Below are 20,520 nucleotides of genomic sequence, written 5' to 3' on the forward strand. Positions count from 1 at the left end.
TTTACAAAAAAATTAATTAAAAATTTGTTTAGTCAATTAATTTTAGCAAATAGATAGACGGTTCATAATGTTTTTACAAAATTCATTTAGATGTTTTTATACAATTCAATAACTGAACGATCTCATAATTTATTAGTTTTTTGCACATATGATCTTTACATAGTACGGTTCAGATTATAAGTACAAGGTCTCGTAAATCGACCATCACATCCTCGCCCGGGCCCCAATCACATCTCGGGCTTGACTTCACCGTAACACGATATTGTACCCTTTGGGCCCCAAGCACGCGCTCATGATTTTGTTTCTGGGAACTCACACGAGAACTTCCTAGTGGGTTACCCATCCTGAGATTGCTTTCGCGTGAACTCGCTTAACTTCGGAGTTCTGATGGAATTCGAAGCCAGTGAGCTCCTAAAAAACCTCGTGCTAGGTAGAAATTGGAATATATATATATATATATATATATATATATATAAGGCTTACATGATCCACTCCCCTGAACAATGTGGAATGTTACATCAACCACGGAGGAAATTCAAAACTTCTACTCACATTGAGAAGCTAAGTTAATTTTATTATATTTATCCAAGATTTTTATTGATTTTCCATTAAAAATAAGGACTTTTCTTTCATTATTTGGAAATACTCGTGGTAAATTTCATAAAGTGGTAGCTTAGTCGAACTTCTTCTCTTTTGTGTAGAATTATTGATGTACTGAAAAAAAAAATTCCATAAAGTTAAGCTTCGAGGAAATTACAACGCATCCGCGTTCGAGAAAATTTCCAGATTAGGAGGAGAAAGTATAAAGCACCAACTTTGCATTCCTCTTATAAATATGCAAGAAACGATATCACTGCCTCTATATACATATATGCTCATCGCAAAGAATCAAATACCATAATCCTTAGGGTTTAACGAAGCTTAATCACGCAAAATCTCCCAATTAGCAGACTGATTTTTCGAATTTCAGAGAGACGAAGAAAGAGGAGAGAGAGAGAGAGTACGGGTAAAGGATTGGGATTTTTTATTGAAGGGGATGGGAGGATGCTTTTCGGATGTGAGGGGAGGCAAGGACGCCGTGGGCGGGGACCTGCCGAGGCCCACCGAACCGAACGCCAACAACGACGGCGCTCACAACGATGCCATTGAATTCTTTTACAGGGCGCATGGTGCTTACCCGCTTTTTACGCAACTCGAGGTACAACTCCGGCACTGCTTCTGCAGTGTGATCGATTTGCCTTCAAATCCCTACTCCTACGAACCTTTGAATTTTCTAATTTCTTTGTTTTTTCTGCAATTTCTATTTCATTCTTTTCTTGGGATTTCTTATTTAATTTACATATATATTGAGTTTTGCGAAATATACATATATATATATATATATTAGTTATTAGTTATTTTGGCTATAAATATAACCTTACAAGATCTTATTTTATTTTATTCATACATTGAGTTTTGCAAATATTATTTTGTAGTTGTATTTTGAAAATATTATTTGTCTCAATTTTTGTTTTTTTATTTCTTTTTATTGCAAATGTTTTTTATTTATTGAGTTTTTTAGCATTACGAAAATGTTGCTCATTTACAACCAAAAAATCACAAATTCGAATTGTAGAAACTTGTTTTGTTGTTGTACAATTTCTGCTGCTAGGTTGCAGAGAAAATTGAAAAATTCAGCCGATTTTACTATTATATTTTTGTTGTCGTAGAGTTTCTGCTGTTAGGTTGCAGAGAAAATTGAAAAGTTCAGTCGATTTTACTATTATATTGTTGAAGTCTTGAAGATGGAAGTTTCATTCATAGTTCATTGCAAGGTGGCGTGTTACCATGTATCCACAATACCCACTGAAATGCCAAGCGTCACAATACCCACTCATCCAAATGTTGGTGAGACTATTGTGTTAGGCGGTTTGACCACGTCCGTCTATTAACAAACACATCATGCGTTATTGATTTTCAACATATCATCCAAACGCATTATGTGAATATGCTTGTTAATGAAATTATTCAAGTGGAAAGTAAACAATTATACGCTTGCGAGCGCAAACATCTTACTGAGTGATTGGACAAGGCATGATATCTGACCGCCTGAAATAAGACTTCCCCCAATTTAAGGACCCAAGTCATATTTGGTTTACAATGTGTTCCAAATGTTTGACCAAAATAGTATGTCAACTTTATGTGTATCATGTTTATTTGCATGCATGTTTCACAAATGATTGGTGTGTTACGTGAGGCTGCATTTTGATTTGAGCCGCCTCCTTTTGGCTGAACTGAAAATTGGCCTACAGAGGGTCTCACAAACAGGACATTAGCAAGATTCTCATTTATTTATTTTTTTGTTATGCCAACGTTGACTTGGGGACCATGAGACAAAACCTTTTTTACAATGTGAAACTTTGCTCGGTCCAAATTCCCAATTCCAAAAGCCTTGATTCTTTATTTTCTCTGGATTTTGTCTTTCACCTTTTGCCTTTCAAAATCAAGCGCAATGGCGTACTTGGAGTCATACAACTGACGCCACTTAGTGAATTAGGCTTGGTTGTTGTTTTTGATGTTTTGTGTTATTGTTTTTAAATTTTTTGCTACAGTTATCCTTTTCAGCTTCCAAGTTGCTGGATCTTGATGTCACTTCAAAGGTATGTTATCCATGTCACCTTGCTTGTGATAACATAGCAGTTAAAATACTGGTTAAGTTTTATCTAAGTTAGTAACAAAATTATTGTAACAGTGTCATCTGACTGCTACAAGTTTACAATCGAGGCTAAAAAATTCTCTGGTTTTCTTTCAGAGTGATCCTATGGTGGTTGTATACCTCAAGAAGAATGATGGTAAGCTAGAGGAACTTGGGCGAACTGAAGTCATACTGAACAATTTAAATCCGGTATGGATTCAGAAAGTTTCAGTAGCTTATCAGTTCGAGACGGTGCAGAATTTGATGTAAATTTCTCATATTTTCTGTAGCACCTATGTTTCTGAAGATATCTTTGTAGTTTATCAGACGTTTGCTTATTTTCTTTTCTTGTGTTCTCCTCCAAGATTCCGTGTCTACGATGTTGATACACAATACCACAATGTACCTGTAAAGGTATGACTAGACTTATTTGAATTTTTAGCGTTTCCTTTGGAACGAAAAACCTAATACAATTCCTGTGTTAACCTTCTTATTTTGTTGCCTTGCAGACTCTGAATTTGAGGGATCAAGAGTTTCTTGGAGAAGGCAGTTGTGTCCTTTCAGAGGTAATTCTCTTGAAATCTGTTCAGCTCATATATTTTCATTGAGCTGGTGTGATATGTATATGGTCATTTAATTAATACTTCGGGTTATGTGTTTCTTTTCATGTTTAATTTTCAATGTTATAGTTACTGCACTGCTCACCGTTGATGCAGCCAAGGAAAGATATCGATATAGCTTGTAGTGGTTTCCTTTATTTAATCATATGCAAAACTGTTGCCCAAAATTGTTTGAAATCAGCACCTAAGATTTCATAGTTTTCTAGTAAATGAAGTCGAACCTAATTTATAGTTTGCTGTGTACTCTCTTTTCCGACGGCAGATTGTGACTAAACAAAATCGAAGTTTAACATTGACTCTGAAAGGCAAAAACGGGCAGGGAGGTTTGAGAAACTTTGGAACACTCACCGTGCATACCGAGGAAACTATTGCTTCTAGGAGTGCTGTAGAGATTAAATTCCGCTGTGCCCACTTGGACAACAAAGATCTCTTTTCTAAAAGCGTATGCATTTCAAAGAAGATTCGTGCGATATTTTTACTTGTATATACAAATTTCGTATATTGTATGATTCTTAGGTTTCTTTTCCCGATTCTTCACTTCAGGATCCCTTCTTAAGAATATCAAGAACTGTTGAGACTGGGGGTTCTATTCCAATTTGCAAGACTGAAGTGGTGGATAACAATTTAAACCCGACCTGGAAACCATTATGCCTGAGTATGCAACAGTTTGGAAGCAAGGTAAGCTTGTGAATTATTGCTTGGTTACCTGTTAAATTAGAGTATATAAATTTTGGTAATTGACAAATACGATAGAGAGATCATAAAACTTTCTTTTGATGCAGGATACCCCATTGGTTATTGAGTGTTTTGATTTCAATAGCAATGGCAACCACATTCTTATTGGGTAATTATCGATTGGTTTGTGCCTGGAACACAAAAAAATGAAGGTTTTGAAATTAACCTCTCTATTCGTTTTACTCAGGAAACTCCAAAAATCAGTAGCAGACCTTGAAACACTATTCAAAGAAAAAAGTGGGGTGAACTTTTTTATTCCATCTTCTCGTGCGGGTCATGAAAAGGTATTTATTCAATCTTGCAGTCCAATTCCTTAATATTTCATGTCAATTTGAATTTACTCACGTTTGCTTTGTAATATGCTAACGTAGGTTTTGAAGGGTCAGCTATTTGTGGATCAATTTTGTGAGAAGGAACAATTCAGCTTTGTTGACTATATATCTAGTGGATTTGAGCTTAACTTCATGGTTGCAGTTGATTTTACGGGTAAGCAATGTCTGATAGTCTAGTATCAGTCTTCATTCTGCAAAAGTTCATGGGTTTGATATATTTTCTTGTTTCGAATATTAAATTTTGTCCAGGTTCAAATGGAGATCCTAGAAAGCCCGAGTCTTTGCACTATATTGATCCGTATGGCCGGCTGAATTCTTACCAGCAGGTAAGCATGTGCTTCAATAGGGATAGTTCTATCTTATCCACCATATTCTTTTTGCAGACGTGTATTGAATTCATACATAATTAAGGTCATTTGTTCTCGAGCTTTTGTTTTTATGGGTACTTTTCTGTTCAATATTTAGCGAAAGCATATTGATTGATTAGATGTTGTCTGGTAAATCAACTATATCATTTGCAGGCTATAACAGAAGTAGGACAAGTCATTCAGTTCTACGATGCTGATAAGAGTTTTCCTGCTTGGGGCTTTGGAGGAAGGACGGCTAATGGAACTGTATCACACTGCTTCAACTTGAATGGAAATGCAAGTGAATCTGAGGTAGAGTAGTTTAACTCTTTGCAATGGTCTTTTACCCTTTGTTTGCAATCTCATTCAATACATCTGAACTATATTTTGTTTAACCATCTCAGTAAATTCAATCGTGTCATTTAGGTTGTCGGTGTTGAAGGCATAATGGCTGCTTATGACAGCGCTGTACGCAATGTTGCTCTGTCAGGACCGACGTTGTTTGGCCTAGTGGTTAACAGGGCTGCTGAAATTGCCGCCAGGTCCCTCTCGTCCAACAACAAGTACTACGTCTTGCTCATTATAACGGTAAGAGCACGACGAATTCAATATAAAATTTTGACTCCTCAGTAATTTGTATTACCAATAATAATAATATAAATGCCATCTTATTTTCTAGGATGGAATCCTCACCGACCTTCAAGAAACAAAAGATGCTCTGGTGAGGGCATCTAATCTTCCTCTATCAATCCTCATCGTTGGAGTCGGTAATGCAGATTTCAAACAAATGGAGGTAATACTTGTGTTTATTCTGGATTTTGTTTTCTGCATATCATGAAGTTTCGTCTGAACCTTTTGTATTTGGCAGATCCTTGATGCTGACAACGGGCAACGATTAGAAAGCTCTACAGGTCGCATAGCTATGCGTGACATTGTCCAGTTTGTTCCAATGAGAGATGTGCAAAGTAAGTACCCATGACATCCATTTCTCTTTCTAAACACCCATAGCAACTCTAGGTGCACGTCAACATCATGTGATGCAAAGTTACTTGAACAGTGTTCAGATCTTCATTCATCCTGTATTAAATTTGTAATCGTAATTTTTTTTTTCTTCGGGTCTTCTTTCGTATTTTAGCTGACAAAATCTGTCGGGTTTGTAACTTGTAAGCAGGTGGGCAGATTTCTGTTGTTCAAGGTCTTTTGGAAGAGCTGCCCGGACAGTTGTTGAGTTACATGCGTTCCATGGACATCAAGCCGCTCATCTTCAATGCCGCTGCCCAAGTATCACCTGCCTGACCGTCGACGGATTTCTTCTTTCGTTTCGAGTCCCGCCATAACACCGGCTGGCCGAAGAATAGCCTTAGAAATTCCATTACAAATATTAGCTAGTGATTAGTTAGTTGAGGGTGCTTTATGAAATCTTCCAGCACAAAACATGTTTAGTTAGTTAAGGATGGTTTTGAAATCCACTGCGACAAACATGAAGCAGTTCAATCTCAAGCCGAAAAATAAAGAGAAAGATCACATTAACTATGGCAAATCTTTGTACCCTTGTAAAGGGACATCACGAATACTTTGTTGTATCGAGCATTCATGCTAATGCAGTGTGAAATGTTGATATGAATGCTCGATACTACAACGCATTTGATATTACAAGGCATTCGATATTACAAGGCATTTCATTGATTGATAAACGTCAAATTCTACAATCTATCAAAAAATTAAAAAATCTCTAAATTTTTATTCACTCAGCAGATTTTGACCCTGTGGTGATCTTTCTTGCAGTCCAAGCATCTGCCTCAATGATTTTTAGCATGATTAAAAGTTTTCATGACAACTAACAATGCTTATGACAGAGGTTGACAAAAAAATGAAAGTACTCTTGTATTATAGAAGCGTTTTTTGGAATAGCGCATATGAGATGCTTTTTTAGGAATCATTTCTAAGTGCTTTGTTCATAAGTTCTGAATTAGTCCTAAAAGAATTTTGAATTTTAATATAGTGCTTGCGCAAAAGTACTTCTTAAAAAAAAAAATCTGACTGAGTCCTCAGTAAAAAATTTGATTAATTCAACTGCTTCACGAAAAAGTTGCTTTCAGAAAAAACATACGAGTTTTCTTTCAAAAACTGACTAGAAGCGCTTATCATAAAACATTTTTGCCTATCCAAAAGCAAATTTCAAACGGGTTTCTGCTTGCCAAATGCCTATGTCAGCATGTGATGATTTGATTTCTTATTCCTAACAGAAATTAACTGGACTGTGGGAGCAAAACAGTTCTTCTATTAGAGGAAGCACCTTCGCTCGTAAGCGTTTTTTTGCTCGAAAGAAAAAAGAATGCGGAATGGAGGAGTTTAGAGGACGGCAAAGCCTGTTGCGAATATCTTTTAAAACGAGGAAGATAAGGTGGAGGATGAACAGTTTAGCAATTCCGCCACCAACATTGATCTGTCGTTACAAAAGCGAAAGCGGGTCCAGCCGGCCGGAGTGGAGGACCTACTGAAGGCGGCGTCGCCTTTCGGGATAGAAGACTGGAATGAGCTGGAACAAGTGCACAACAACTTCAAGTGGGACTTCCCTAATATCCGACAAGCTTTCGAACAAGGCCTAAAGCTCCGTATCGACACTATTGACAATAACAACAATGTCTACCTCTTCCGGAGTACGGAGAATGAATATGAACATGTTGTTATACCAACTCTGGTGGCGGTCGTGCCGCCTTCTCCGCCTTCCCTCAGAGATAGCAATCCGAACATCCCGAAAACGTCTATAAGGAAATCGTCCAATTGAAGAAGATGAAGATGGGTTGGATCCCATACGTTAAGTCCCTCATCCAAACACGACATTCCTCGTACTCGAATATTCGTGCTGGGTTGCAGTTGCACTCAGAGAAGGGCTGCTTTGAACCGCATTGAGGAAGGCCGGTTTGAGCAGTTTCCAGACTGCGTGCTGTACGTGTTTAACACGCTCGAATCCAATCCTGTAGACCAAACAAGGCTCGAGAGCGACGAGCAGCCGAAGCTGGAAGTGGAGGAAGCGGCTTTCGAAAATATGAGGATTTACAAGTAATCAAAAAAAAAAATTTTTTTTTTTTTGTTAATTAGTTATAATTAGTAATTATGGTATCATGGTGGTGAAAAGATAATGCTTCGGAAATCAAAATTTTAAACAATATTTGCAAATCAAATGATGTATCACTAATAAGAAATAAATACGTTAATCAACGCTTAAGTAATAATCTAATTATCAATAACCATATTATTTGGTTTATATATACATTTTAAAATAAAAATTTTATTTAGTTTTAATGTATAATTCAATTATCTAGTAGCTATTGAACGGATGAAATTAATTTAGAAGGTGACTATGATTATTCTATCCGTCCATGTCTATAAAAGATATTGTAAAGATTTTTATGAATGAATTGTGGTACATCTTAAAAACTTAATGATTAGTTGTTACTGTTGGATTTTTGTAATTTTTTATTCAATAATGCTATTCTTACCACAATTTTATACCATATTTCTTTACCATCTTAGGTGGCAAATGAGTTGGACAGCCACATCATCTAAATTAATTAGCATTTAATAAAAAATGTTAATCAATAATTAATAAAAAAGATAAATGATGATTGTGGTATACAAGAAGTCTCATTCTTCCACCTAAGATTATTTAAGTATTTTAATTAATAAAAAGATTGAAATTAAATGATGTAGCTTGTCCAACTCATCTGCCACCTAAGATGGTAAATAAATGTGGTATAAAATTATGGTAAGAATAACATTGAATTTTTTCTAAATTTGTATGAATTAAAAAAAAAATTATTATTACGAAAATGTTAAGAAGTTCTGGATTAGAATGAAAATTTGAAATTTACCTCTTATATATGGCCACGTGTCGAGTACATTGGAAGTAACCATTGTGGCAGGCCCCACACTTTCCTAGCTAGGTGCGCGTGACGCCAACGCCATGTATTTAGATATGGTCTCATAAGCACTGGTGCCATGATTGGTGAGCCTTGACGATCCAAAAACATTTAGATGTGTGTTTTGGGTTGGATTTGAGACCTAATCATGTCAGTTTAACATAGGTGAGTAATTCTAATTATAGTATTTGGTACGTATGGTACAACTGTCATGTAAAGAAAAGTTTACGCGTAAAATTTATGCTTCCGTGTAAAATTTATATCATTGACAATAAAAGTTCCTTCTCCACGAGGTTGTTGTTTGATGACTTGATCATGCGTAACGACGTGCACGGGAATCGTGCATGCAAATGCAGTTACAACTTCGTTCCGATGTTCGTTGGAATATCAACAACTTGAAACTTACCCTCAATGTTTCCAGTCTTTCCACTAGATTCCTGCAAATACCATAATCCTCTCTCTCTCTCTCTCTCTCCCTCTCCCCGCAAACAAATTTCCAGTCTTTCCAGGACATTCCTGCCAATATCATAATCCTCTCTCTATGTATATATATGGAGTCTTATCCAAAGGAATTCCTCAAATTTTATCCATATAGAGAACCTTATTCAAAAGTCCTCATTTATTTATGTCTTAGAACATAGTGTTTGTTTATTTTTTTTAAACACAATTAAATGCCCCAAATGCTACTTGATATTACAGTCTGATGATATTCCTCTTTACTAGTAAGTGAGATGTTTTACCTTCGATTCTCGCGAAACATGAATTTGAACTAAAGTATTACTAGTTCATTGTGAAGCTTAAAAATAAAAAGAATAGATTACTCAAATATTTTTTATTTGACTAATATTTTGCACTAATGATCTACAAAGTGCAAATTAAAAAATAAGTAGTTTGGACTGTTAAAATTTGATAATGGATAGGCCCAATAAATAGTCCTCATTTTTTACCAAATGAGTAGAAATCTTTTTTTATTTTTTTTATTTTTTTTATTTTTAAAACAAACGATATTATCTATACTAAATGGGAAATTGTGGGCTTAGCTTTATAGAGAGCTAGCAATAATATGGCTCGAGTCTTTGATGAGAATTTAACCTAATACCTCTTACTTACAAATAAAGTGAAAGAGAATATCACTATACTGTAGTACTAAGAAATCTCTTTAAATAAAAGGCTTGTACATTTATATATAATGCTAAGAAGACTCTCTTAAAAGTTGAATACCCCACTCCACCGCCTCATGTTCATAATTTAATTCATGTGATATGTTATAAAATATTATGTTAAAAATATAAGATGGCGAAAATTCATGAAAAATTATATTTCAAAAGAATATTCTTAATATTTCTTCGTAAAATTTACTTGTTGGTGGGTTGTTGGAACTTGGATCGGTATCGGAAATTTCAATCAAAAAGTGGAATTGGTCTTCCGCCTAGTCTGTCAATCGTCAACCCACAACCTTTTCCAGATGCATCATGCGTGTGAAGCATATTCATTATTTCATATTATACATGCATTTTCCAAGCAATTAACCATAAATATTTAAAATGATAATGCAGCTAATTAAGCTAATGTAGTTTATTACAACAGAAGAGGATCCTGTTCAGATCCATTTTGTGGGGATCTTAAGAATTCTTACATCTTAATTGTTCATCGTACATTATGCGGCCAGTTTTCATCAGGTACTACTTATGTTCAATTTTAAATAAAAAAAAAAGTTAAATAATTTATGACCGCACGATGCATGATGAATGACTAAGATATGAAGATCCCTAAGATCCCCACAATTTGGATGGGATCCAAATCCTATCTATACATGAAGGAATATTTTGTATGATCTATATTTCACATTGTATTTAAACGATCTAAACGTGTACATGCATGCAGATGTGGATGCACATTTGGACCAAGTGATCTCAGGACCATTCGAAGTCTAGGAAATATACATGTGGACCAAGTGATATCAGGACCATTCAAAGTCTAGGAAATATACATTCAAAGCAAGCATATTTACCCAAAAAATTGTTGATAAATTTATCTAAAGTTGATCCCTAATTGTGCAGGCTATTTATGCAAAGGGATCCTCATTTTTTTTTAAATGGGGATTATGTGTGGGGCCTATTCAACATCGAATTTTAATAATCCAGACCATCTATTGTTTAAGTCTCAATTCATAGATCATCCTTACAAAAATTTAATTCAATATGAAACTATTTGCCTATTTAATTATCAAGATAAAATTTTATTGTTTCTTATATAAAAAGTATTCGTTAATTTCTTTGAACTTAAATAGATGTCTTAAAAAAATTTTGATTTGACTAAAATTTTACAAGGATGATCTATAAGATGCAACTTGAAAAATAAACGATTCGGAACGTTAAAGATTGATGTGGTGTAGACCCCACAACTAATCTCCATTTTTATAAAAATATGGGACCTGGCTTCTCTGTCCTCCCAGTTCCTATACACTCCCATCCCCTCTTATTTGTGCGGTCACGATTAAACCACGTTATATCACTTTCATTTTTTGTCTTATTATCTCTATAAAAAAAATTAATATAAAATATTGACGTGGCTTAACCGTAACCTCACAAAATAGGAGGAGATGAAAGTGTATGAGAACTGGGAGGGCAGAGAAACCGGGTCCAAAAATATGAGGATCCCTTCCTTAAAGATTTCTCAGATATTTCATGCATGCTTTCGTGATAATATTGACGTCATCTGGTGACGCCAACTAAACCGCGTTAATTAGTCTTATCTAAATAATTTGCTACAGTCTAAACTTTGTCCATAAACATATTGAAGTCAACTTCTATGAAAAAAAAAAAAAGAAAGACCATTGGAGTCGAGTCATTCAGTTTATCCACAAGTTTTTGCTTCCCAATATTTTATATGTTATTATTGGCACACGCCATATAATTTGAAAATTTTCAAGTCAACTTTGAAGAAAAAAAAGGGAGATTTGTTATTCTTACCACCAGCATAAGAGAATATCTACAATTTTAAGCTGAAAAGACTTGCGCATAACATCTAACTACCAATTGCTACCCATATAGATTTAGATAGGAATTTACAGATCTCGCACCAACGAGAACTATTGAATACAAAAATTGAACTTGGATTGGAGTTAACCACATGCACGTCCTTACCAACTAGACCAACCCTCGTAAGCAATTGCAACAATTCAGTTTGATTTGGTTTGATTCCATTTAGTCCTCAAACTAGTAAACCAATCTATTTGATGAATGTTTTTAATTGGTTATTTCTCTTCATAAACAAATTGAGCAAATATTGTGCGTCATATCATTCTCACTAATTTGGTTTAGAAAATTAGTAATTCATGAAATATTTTCTTAAAATTTAGCAAATCATTTTAATTTTATTTCTTCATTATTGTGGTCTTTTTTTTTTTTTTGGTGCGGAGGATTGTTGTTGAAATTGGAGTTAGGTATAGACCGGTCATCTGCTTTTGATTATCCTTTGTGCTTGCTCACCTAAAGGTTCATTTTCAAGACTTGTGAGCAAAGGTAGATCGATGAAATATATTGGGAGGGGTTCAACAAGAATAGTGAGCAAAATTTTTTTTGGCCGAATGTCAAGCAAATTAGCATTTTATCGAGCCTTGGTAGGTCTAAGGTCATTTGTTAATTCGCATTGCACACATGTCAACATCTTTCGCGCAAGCATGTCTATTGATGTTAGTAGTTTTTGAGCAAACTTGCCGACTGATGCCAATATATGCCGAGTGCGCCTATTGATAGATTCCTATAGCAACACATACAAAAACATAAGGCTAGCAACTATCATGCCTAGGAACCATAAAGGCAATTCAAAAAGCAGTTGGAAGACATCTTTCAAGAGCATCTAAGATTTTCAAAGGCAGCACCCAACTCTTGCATAGAGGATTTCTAAGATTGTGGAGGTCAAGTGACCCACCTTGCCCCATAGTGAATTTGCCCCTACTTGTGAGGACCTCTTTCGTATGAATCTTCGGATTTATCTAATAGTGAATAAACTTATAGGTTTATATTGTTTCTATTTACCGAAACACTTAGAATAATCTGAATCCATAAATTTATTCACTATTAGATAAATCTGAAGGTTCATACGAAAGACGTCTTCACAGGGCATCAAATTAGGTGAGCAGTCTTGGTACTTCACACGTTTTGTTGCTTCCTTTTCTTATAATTAAAGTTTTTTCCCAACATGATAAAAAGAAACGATCAACTCAGCATTAATAGTTAAGCAAAAAAAGTGAACTTCATTAATAAATAGCAAAACGTAGGCGAGTGAAATTCTTTTTCTTAACTTTTGTATTATTCTTTATAAATAAAAAAAGAAAAAGAACTTTTGTTTTGACAAAAAATAAAATATTTTATATAAATTAACTAAATTACAAAAATGAGGATTTGGACTTGAGACAAAGGGAAGTACCATATTGCCAACTCGACTAAGCTGCAAAGTATAAAAAATACTAAGATTTAATTCACCTTCTTTTAAAAGTACAAAATATTGTCACTTAGTATTATGGTTTAAGAGTAATTTTTTTTTTCACTTGTGAATTAGAGGTCTTTTGTTCGATTCACCAAATGTGTATTTGAACCACATTATTATGGCCGCCCATTGTAAGACTTAACTCATTCATATCGTTTATTAAAAAAAAATTTCAAAAAATATTAATTTATTCATTCTTAATATTAAAACTATTTTATGACTTAAATAAGTATTTTTAGAAATGGTTGGCCGATTTATAGAATAATAGAACAATTCATATAATAATTCATTTTGTAAAGATATTTTTACAAAAAAATTAATTAAAAAATAGTTTAGTCAATCAATTTTAACAAATAGATAGATGATTCGTAATGTTTGTACAAAATTCATTTAGATGTTTTTTATACAATTCAATAACTGAACGATCTCATAATTTATAGTTTTTTGCATATATAATCTTTATATAGTTATTTACAATATAAATAATTCTGATTATAAATACTCGTAAATCGACCACGTAGGAAATTCAAAACTTCTACTCAAATTGAGAAGCTAAGTAAATTTTATTATATTTGTCTAAGATTTTTATTTATTTTCCATTGAAAAAGGACTTTTCTTTCATTATTTGGAATTACTTGTGGTAAATTCCATAGACTGAAACTGCGATGAAATTATCCATCCGTGTCCAACGAAAGTGAAAATACCAGTGTCCTTAGGGTTTAACGATCTTATTAAAATCAATCCAACGGTGAAGAAGGTACCTTAATTAAATATATAAAAAAAATATCCCTGGTCCTGTATACCATAATCCTCAGGGTTTAACGAAGCTTAATCACGCAAAATCTCCTAATTAGCAGACTGATTTTGCGATTAACAGTCGCAATTTGTTTCTAGGGTTTTCGAATTTCAGAGAGACGAAGAAAGAGGAGGGAGAGAGAGAGTACGGATAAAGGATTGGGATATTTTATTGAAAGAGATGGGAGGATGCTTTTCGGACGTAAGGGGCGGCAAGGACGCCGTGGGTGGGGACCTGCCGAGGCCCACCGAACCGAACGCCAAGAACGACGGCGCTCACAATGATGCCATTGAATTCTTTTACAGGGCGCATGGTGCTTACCCGCTTTTTACGCAACTCGAGGTACAACTCCGGCACTGCTTCTGCCAAGCGATCCATTTCCCTTCAAATCTTTGCACCTACGAACCTTTGAATTTTCTAATTCTTTGTTTTTCTGGAATTTCTCAAAGCAAGGGTCCCCGACTCTTGCAAAATGAGAGTCTTGTTGGCTTGAGATCGTCCTTTATTGAATTGTTTTGTTGTTGTAGAGTTTCTGCCGCTAGGTTGCAGAGAAAATTGATAATTCAGGCCATTTTACTATTATATTTTTGTTGTTGTAGAGTTTCTACTGTTTGGCTGCAGAGAAAATTGAAAAGTTGAGCCCATTTTACTATTATATTGTTGAAGTCTTGAAGATGAAGTTTCATTCATAGTTCATTGCAAGGTGGCGTGTTACCCATGTATCCACAATACCCACTAAAATGCCAAGCGTCACAATACCCACTCATCCAAATGTTGGTGAGACTCTGGTTAGGCGGTCTGCCCCCGTCCGTCTATTAATGAACACATCACGTGTTATTGACTCTCAACATATCATCCAAACGCATTATATGATTATTCGAGTGGAAAGTAAATAGTTATACGCTTGTTAGCGCAAATATCTTATTGAGTGATTGGACAGGGCATGGAATCTGGACGCCTGAAATAAGACTTGCCCCAATATTAAGGACCCAAGTCATATTTGGTTTACAATGTGTTCCAAATGTTTCACCAAAATACTATTGTCAACTTTATGTGTATCATGTTTATTTGCATGCATGTTTCACAAGTGATTGGTGTACTGTTACGTGAGGCTGCATGTTGATTTGAGCCGCCTCCTTTTGGCTGAATTGCAAAATGGCTTACAGAGGGTCTCACACAAACAGGACATTAGCAAGATTCACATTTTTTTTGTCATCCAATGTTGACTTAGGGACCGTAAGACAACTTTTTTTACAATGTGATACTTTGCTCGGTCCAAATTCCAAATTCCAAAAGCCTTGATTCTTTATTTCTTTTGGATTTTGTCTTTCACCTTTTGTATTCCAAAACTGAGCGCAATGACTTACTAGGTGTCGTACAACTGATGCCAGTTTTAGTGAATTAGGCTTGGTTGTTGTTTTTGTTCTTTTGTGTTAATGTTTTTCAATTTTGTGCTACAGTTATCCTTTTCAGCATCCAAGCTACTCAATCTTGACGTCACTTCAAAGGTATGTTATCCATGTCACCTTACTTGTGATAACATTTATCTAAGTTAGTAACAAAGTTATTGTAACAGTGTCATCTGGCCGCTATGAGTTTACAATCGAGGCTAAAAAATTCTCTGGTTTTCTTTCAGAGTGATCCTATGGTGATTGTATACCTCAAGAAGAATGATGGTAAGCTAGAGGAACTCGGGAGAACTGAAGTCATACTGAACAATTTAAATCCGGTATGGATACAGAAAGTTTCAGTAGCTTATCAGTTCGAGATGGTGCAGAATTTGATGTAAGTTTCTCATATCTTCTGTAGCATTGTTTCTGAAGATATCTTTGTAGTTTATCAGACGTTTACTTATATTCTTTTCTTGTGTTCTCCTCCAAGATTCCATGTCTACGATGTTGATACACAATACCACAATGTACCTGTAAAGGTAGGACGAGACTTCTTTGAATTTTCAGCATTTCTTTTAGAATGAAAAACCTAATACAATTCATGTGTTAACCTTCTTATTTTGTTGCCTTGCAGACTCTGAAATTGAAGGATCAAGAGTTTCTTGGAGAAGGCAGTTGTGTCCTTTCAGAGGTAATTCTCTTGAAATCTGTTCAGCTCATTGAGCTGGTGTGATATGTATTTTAATTAATACTTCGAGTTATGTGTTTCTTTTCATGTTTAATTTCCAATGTTAATAGTTACTGCACTGCTCAATATTGATGCAGCTGAGGAAAGATATCGATATAGCTTATATTGGTTTCCTTTATTTAATCATATGCAAAATGTTGCCCAAAATGTATTGAAATCAGTACCTAAAATTTCATAGTTTTCAAGTAAATGAAGTGGAATCTAATTTATAGTTTGCTGTGTGCTCGTTCTCTTTTCTGATGGCAGATTGTGACTAAACAAAATCGAAGTTTAACATTGACTCTGAAAGGAAAAAATGGGCATGGAGGTTTGAGAAACTTTGGAACACTCACTGTGCATGCCGAGGAAACTATTGCTTCTAGGAGTGCTGTAGAGATTAAATTCCGCTGTGCCCACTTGGACAACAAAGATCTCTTTTCTAAAAGCGTATGCATTTCAAAGAAGCTTCGTGGGATCTTTTTACTTTTATATACAAGTTTCTTTCTTATATTGTATGATTCTTCACTTCAGGATCCTTTCTTAAGAATATCAAGGACTGTTGAGACTGGGGGCTCTATTCCAATTTGCAAGACTGAAGTGGTGGATAACAATTTAAACCCGACCTGGAAACCATTATGCCTGAGTATGCAACAGTTCGGAAGCAAGGTAAGCTTGTGAATTATTGCTTGGTTACCTGTTAAATTAGAGAATTTAAATTTTGGTAATTGACAAATAAGATAGAGAGATCATTTAACCTTCTTCAATTTGATGCAGGACAACCCACTGGTTATTGAGTGTTTTGATTTCAACAGCGATGGCAACCACATTCTTATTGGGTAATTATTGATTGGTTCCAGCTCTTTATTTTGTTACTTATTGCATGATATCATTGTTTTGTGCCTGGAACACAAAAAAATGAAGGCTTTGAAATTAACCTCTCTATTCGTTTTACTCAGGAAACTCCAAAAATCAGTAGCAGACCTTGAAAAACTATTCAAAGAAAAAAGTGGGGTGAACTTTTTTATTCCATCTTCTCGTGCGGGTCATGAAAAGGTATTTATTCAATCTTGCAGTCCAATTCCTTAGTATTTCATGTCAATTTGAATTTACTCACGTTTGCTTTGTAATATGCTAACGTAGGTTTTGAAGGGTCAGCTATTTGTGGATCAATTTTGTGAGAAGGAACAATTCAGCTTTGTTGACTATATATCTAGTGGATTTGAGCTTAACTTCATGGTTGCAGTTGATTTTACGGGTAAGCAATGTCTGATAGTCTAGTATCAGTCTTCATTCTGCAAAAGGTCATGGGTTTGATATATTTTCTTGTTTCGAATATTAAATTTTGTCCAGGTTCAAATGGAGATCCTAGAAAACCCGAGTCTTTGCACTATATTGATCCGTATGGCCGGCTGAATTCTTACCAGCAGGTAAGCATGTGCTTCAATAGGGATAGTTATATCTTATCCACCATATTCTTTTTGCAGACGTGTATTGAATTTGTACATAATTAACGTCATTTGCTCTCGAGCGTTTGTTGTTATGGGTACTTTTCTGTTCAATATTTAGCGAAAGCATATTGATTGATTAGATGTTGTCTGGTAAATCAACGATGTCATTTGCAGGCTATAACAGAAGTAGGACAAGTCATTCAGTTCTACGATGCAGATAAGAGTTTTCCTGCTTGGGGCTTTGGAGGAAGGACGGCTAATGGAACTGTATCACACTGCTTCAACTTGAATGGAAATGCAAGTGAATCTGAGGTAAAGGAGCAGTGTAACTCTTTGCAATGCTCTTTTACCCTTTGTTTGCAATCTCATTCAATACAACTGAACTATATTTTGTTTAACCATCTCAGTAAATTCAATTGTGTCATTTATTTAACAGGTTGTCGGAGTTGAAGGCATAATGGCTGCTTATGCCAATGCTCTACGCAACGTTGCTCTGTCAGGACCGACGTTGTTTGGCCAAGTGGTTAACAGGGCTGCAGAAATTGCCGCCAGGTCCCTCTCGTCCAACAACAACAAGTACTACGTCTTGCTCATTATAACAGTAAGAGCACGGCGAATTCAAATTGAATTTTTAACTCCTCGGTTCTTTGTTTTACCAAAAATGATAATATAAATGCCATCTTGTTTTCTAGGATGGAATCCTCACTGACCTTCAAGAAACAAAAGATGCTTTGGTGAGGGCATCTAATCTTCCTCTATCAATCCTCATCGTTGGAGTTGGTAATGCGGATTTCAAACAAATGGAGGTAATACTTGTGTTTATTCAGGATTTTCACATACTGGTTTTTGATTTCTGCATATCATGAAGTTTTGTCTGAATCTTTTGTATTTGGCAGATCCTTGACGCTGACAATGGGCAACGATTAGAAAGTTCTACAGGTCGCATAGCTACGCGTGACATTGTCCAGTTCGTTCCAATGAGAGATGTGCAGAGTAAGTATCCATGACCTCCATTTCTCTTTCTAAACATCCATTGTACCTTAGGTGCACGTCAACATCGTGTGATGCGAAGTTACTAGAACTGTGTTCAGACTTTCATTCAACCTGTATTAAATTGGCAATTGTAAATTTTTTTTTTCTCGGGTCTTCTTTCATATTATAGCTGATAAAATCTGTGGGGTTTGTAACTTGTTTGCAGGTGGGCAGATTTCTGTTGTTCAAGGTCTTCTGGAAGAGCTGCCCGGACAGTTTTTGAGTTACATGCGTTCCATGGACATCAAGCCGCTCACCTTCAATGCCGCTGTTCAAGCATCACCCGCCTTAGAAATTCTATGACAAATCTTCCGGGACAAAACATGTTTTGTTAGTTAAGGATGGTTTTGGAATCCACTGGGAAAAATAGAGAGAGGCCACATTAACGATGGCAAATCTTTGTACCCTTGTAAAGGGACATCACAAATACTTTGTAGTATCGAGTGTTCATGCTAATGCAGTGTGAAATGTAGATACGAATGCTCAATACTACAACAATGCATTTGATATTACAAAGCATTTCATTGATTGATAAACATCAAATTCTAGAATCTATCATAAAATTATAAAATCTCTAAATTTTGTTCTTTCTTGCAGTCCAAGCATCTGCCTCGATGATTTTTGGCATGAGTAAAAGTTTTCATCACAACTAACAATGCTTAAGACTGCGGTTGACAAAAAAATGAAAGTACTCATATTTTATGGAAGTGTTTTTTGAAAAAGGACGTATGAGATGCTTCTTCAAAAATTATATCCAAGTGCCTTGTTTGTAAGTTCCGAATGAGTCCTAAAAAAATTTTGAATTTTAATATAGTGCTTGAGCAAAAGTACTTCTTAAAAAAAATTCTAACCTAGTCCTGAGTAAAATTTTGATCAATTCAACTGCTTCACAAAAAAGTTGCTTTCAGATCAAAAACACAAAGTTTTCTTTTAAAAACTACTGTCATAAAACATTTTTGCCTATCCAAAAGCAAATTTCAAACGGGATCCTGCTTGCCAAATGCCTATTTTCAGCATGTGATAATTTGATTTCTTTTTCCTAACAGAAATTAACTGGACTGGGGGAACAAAACAGTTGTTTCTATTAGAGGAAGCACTTTCGCTCGTAAGCATTTTTGCTCGAAAGAAAAAAGAATGCGGAATGGAGGAGTTAAGAGGACGGCAAAACCTGTTGCGAATATCTTGTAAAACGAGGAAGATAAAGTGGAGGATGAACAGTTTAGCAATTCCGCCACCAACATTGATCTGCCGTTACAAAAGCGAAAGTGGGTCCAGCCGGCCGGAGCGGAGGACCTACAGAAGGCGGCGTCGCCTTTCGGGATAGAAGACTGGGATCAGCTGGAACAAGTGCACAGCAACTTCAAGTGGGACTTCCCTAATCTCCGACAAGCTTTCGAACAAGGCCTAAAGCTCCGTATCGACACTATTGACAATAACAACAATGTCTGCCTCTTCCGGAGTACGGAGAACGAATATGAACATGTTGTTATACCAACTCTGGTGGCGGTCGTGCCGCCTTTTTCTCCTTCCCTCAGAGATAGCAATCCGAACGAACATCCCGAAAACGACTTTAAGGAAACCGTCGCGTTGAAGAAGATGAAGATGGGTTGGATCCCATACGTTAAGTCCAAACACGACATTCCTCGTACTCGAATATTCGTGCTGGGTTGCAGTTGCACTCAGAGAAGGGCTGCTTTGAACCGCATTGAGGAAGGCCCGTTTGAGCAGTTTCCGGACTGCATGCTGTACGTGTTTAACACGCTCGAATTCAATCCTGTGGACCAATGAGGCTCGAGAGTGACGAGCAGCTGAAGCTGGAAGCCTGGAAGTGGAGGAAGCCAAAGTGCGCAGAGCGGTTTTCGAAAATATGAGGATTTACAAGTTTTACCCACGAAATAATTAGTTTGCTAATCACTAGTTAATTAGTTATAATTAATAATTATGGTATGATGGTGGTGTAGATCTCGTTTGGATGTGCTTTTAAAATGAGTGAAAACACTTTTA

At 35.7% G+C, this 20,520-nt stretch overlaps 3 protein-coding genes across 7 annotated transcripts; all 3 read left to right on the top strand.

Annotated features, from left to right (window-relative positions):
* The first annotated feature begins 797 nt into the window (after positions 1-797).
* Positions 798-6,385, top strand: LOC103962885 (protein BONZAI 3-like). Of its 2 annotated transcripts, none has more exons than XM_048568533.1 (16): positions 798-1,198; positions 2,592-2,639; positions 2,792-2,940; positions 3,040-3,088; positions 3,184-3,240; positions 3,557-3,736; positions 3,838-3,972; positions 4,077-4,138; positions 4,217-4,313; positions 4,401-4,515; positions 4,611-4,687; positions 4,883-5,020; positions 5,135-5,296; positions 5,388-5,501; positions 5,577-5,673; positions 5,877-6,385. In XM_048568533.1, the coding sequence occupies exons 1-16, from the start codon at positions 1,037-1,039 to the stop codon at positions 6,002-6,004; spliced, it is 1,770 nt and encodes a 589-aa protein (XP_048424490.1). In that variant the 5' UTR covers positions 798-1,036; the 3' UTR covers positions 6,005-6,385. The 2 variants fall into 2 exon arrangements, with proteins under 2 accessions (XP_048424490.1, XP_018506822.2); XM_018651306.2 differs by having other exon boundaries at positions 800-1,198; positions 5,880-6,385.
* A 7,542-nt stretch (positions 6,386-13,927) lies between these two features.
* LOC103962883 (protein BONZAI 3-like) lies at positions 13,928-19,112 on the top strand. Of its 4 annotated transcripts, none has more exons than XM_048568346.1 (16): positions 13,928-14,260; positions 15,379-15,426; positions 15,555-15,703; positions 15,800-15,848; positions 15,944-16,000; positions 16,304-16,483; positions 16,568-16,702; positions 16,811-16,872; positions 16,993-17,089; positions 17,177-17,291; positions 17,387-17,463; positions 17,659-17,796; positions 17,921-18,085; positions 18,177-18,290; positions 18,381-18,477; positions 18,680-19,112. In XM_048568346.1, exons 1-16 carry the CDS (start codon positions 14,099-14,101, stop codon positions 18,817-18,819), a joined length of 1,785 nt encoding a protein of 594 aa, XP_048424303.1. In that variant the 5' UTR covers positions 13,928-14,098; the 3' UTR covers positions 18,820-19,112. The 4 variants fall into 4 exon arrangements, with proteins under 4 accessions (XP_048424303.1, XP_009373935.2, XP_048424304.1 ...); XM_009375660.3 differs by having other exon boundaries at positions 18,683-19,112; XM_048568347.1 differs by having other exon boundaries at positions 17,689-17,796.
* On the top strand, positions 18,905-20,304 carry LOC103962942 (protein HEAT INTOLERANT 4-like). Its single transcript, XM_009375721.1, has 2 exons — positions 18,905-18,917; positions 19,715-20,304. The coding sequence occupies exons 1-2, from the start codon at positions 18,905-18,907 to the stop codon at positions 20,302-20,304; spliced, it is 603 nt and encodes a 200-aa protein (XP_009373996.1).
* The last annotated feature ends 216 nt before the right edge of the window (positions 20,305-20,520 follow it).

This window comes from the organism of the source record quoted next, unplaced genomic scaffold (assembly GCF_019419815.1).
Source record: "Pyrus x bretschneideri cultivar Hongxiangsu unplaced genomic scaffold, Pyrus_bretschneideri_v1 Contig48, whole genome shotgun sequence".
NCBI classification, from domain to species: Eukaryota; Viridiplantae; Streptophyta; class Magnoliopsida; order Rosales; family Rosaceae; genus Pyrus; species Pyrus x bretschneideri.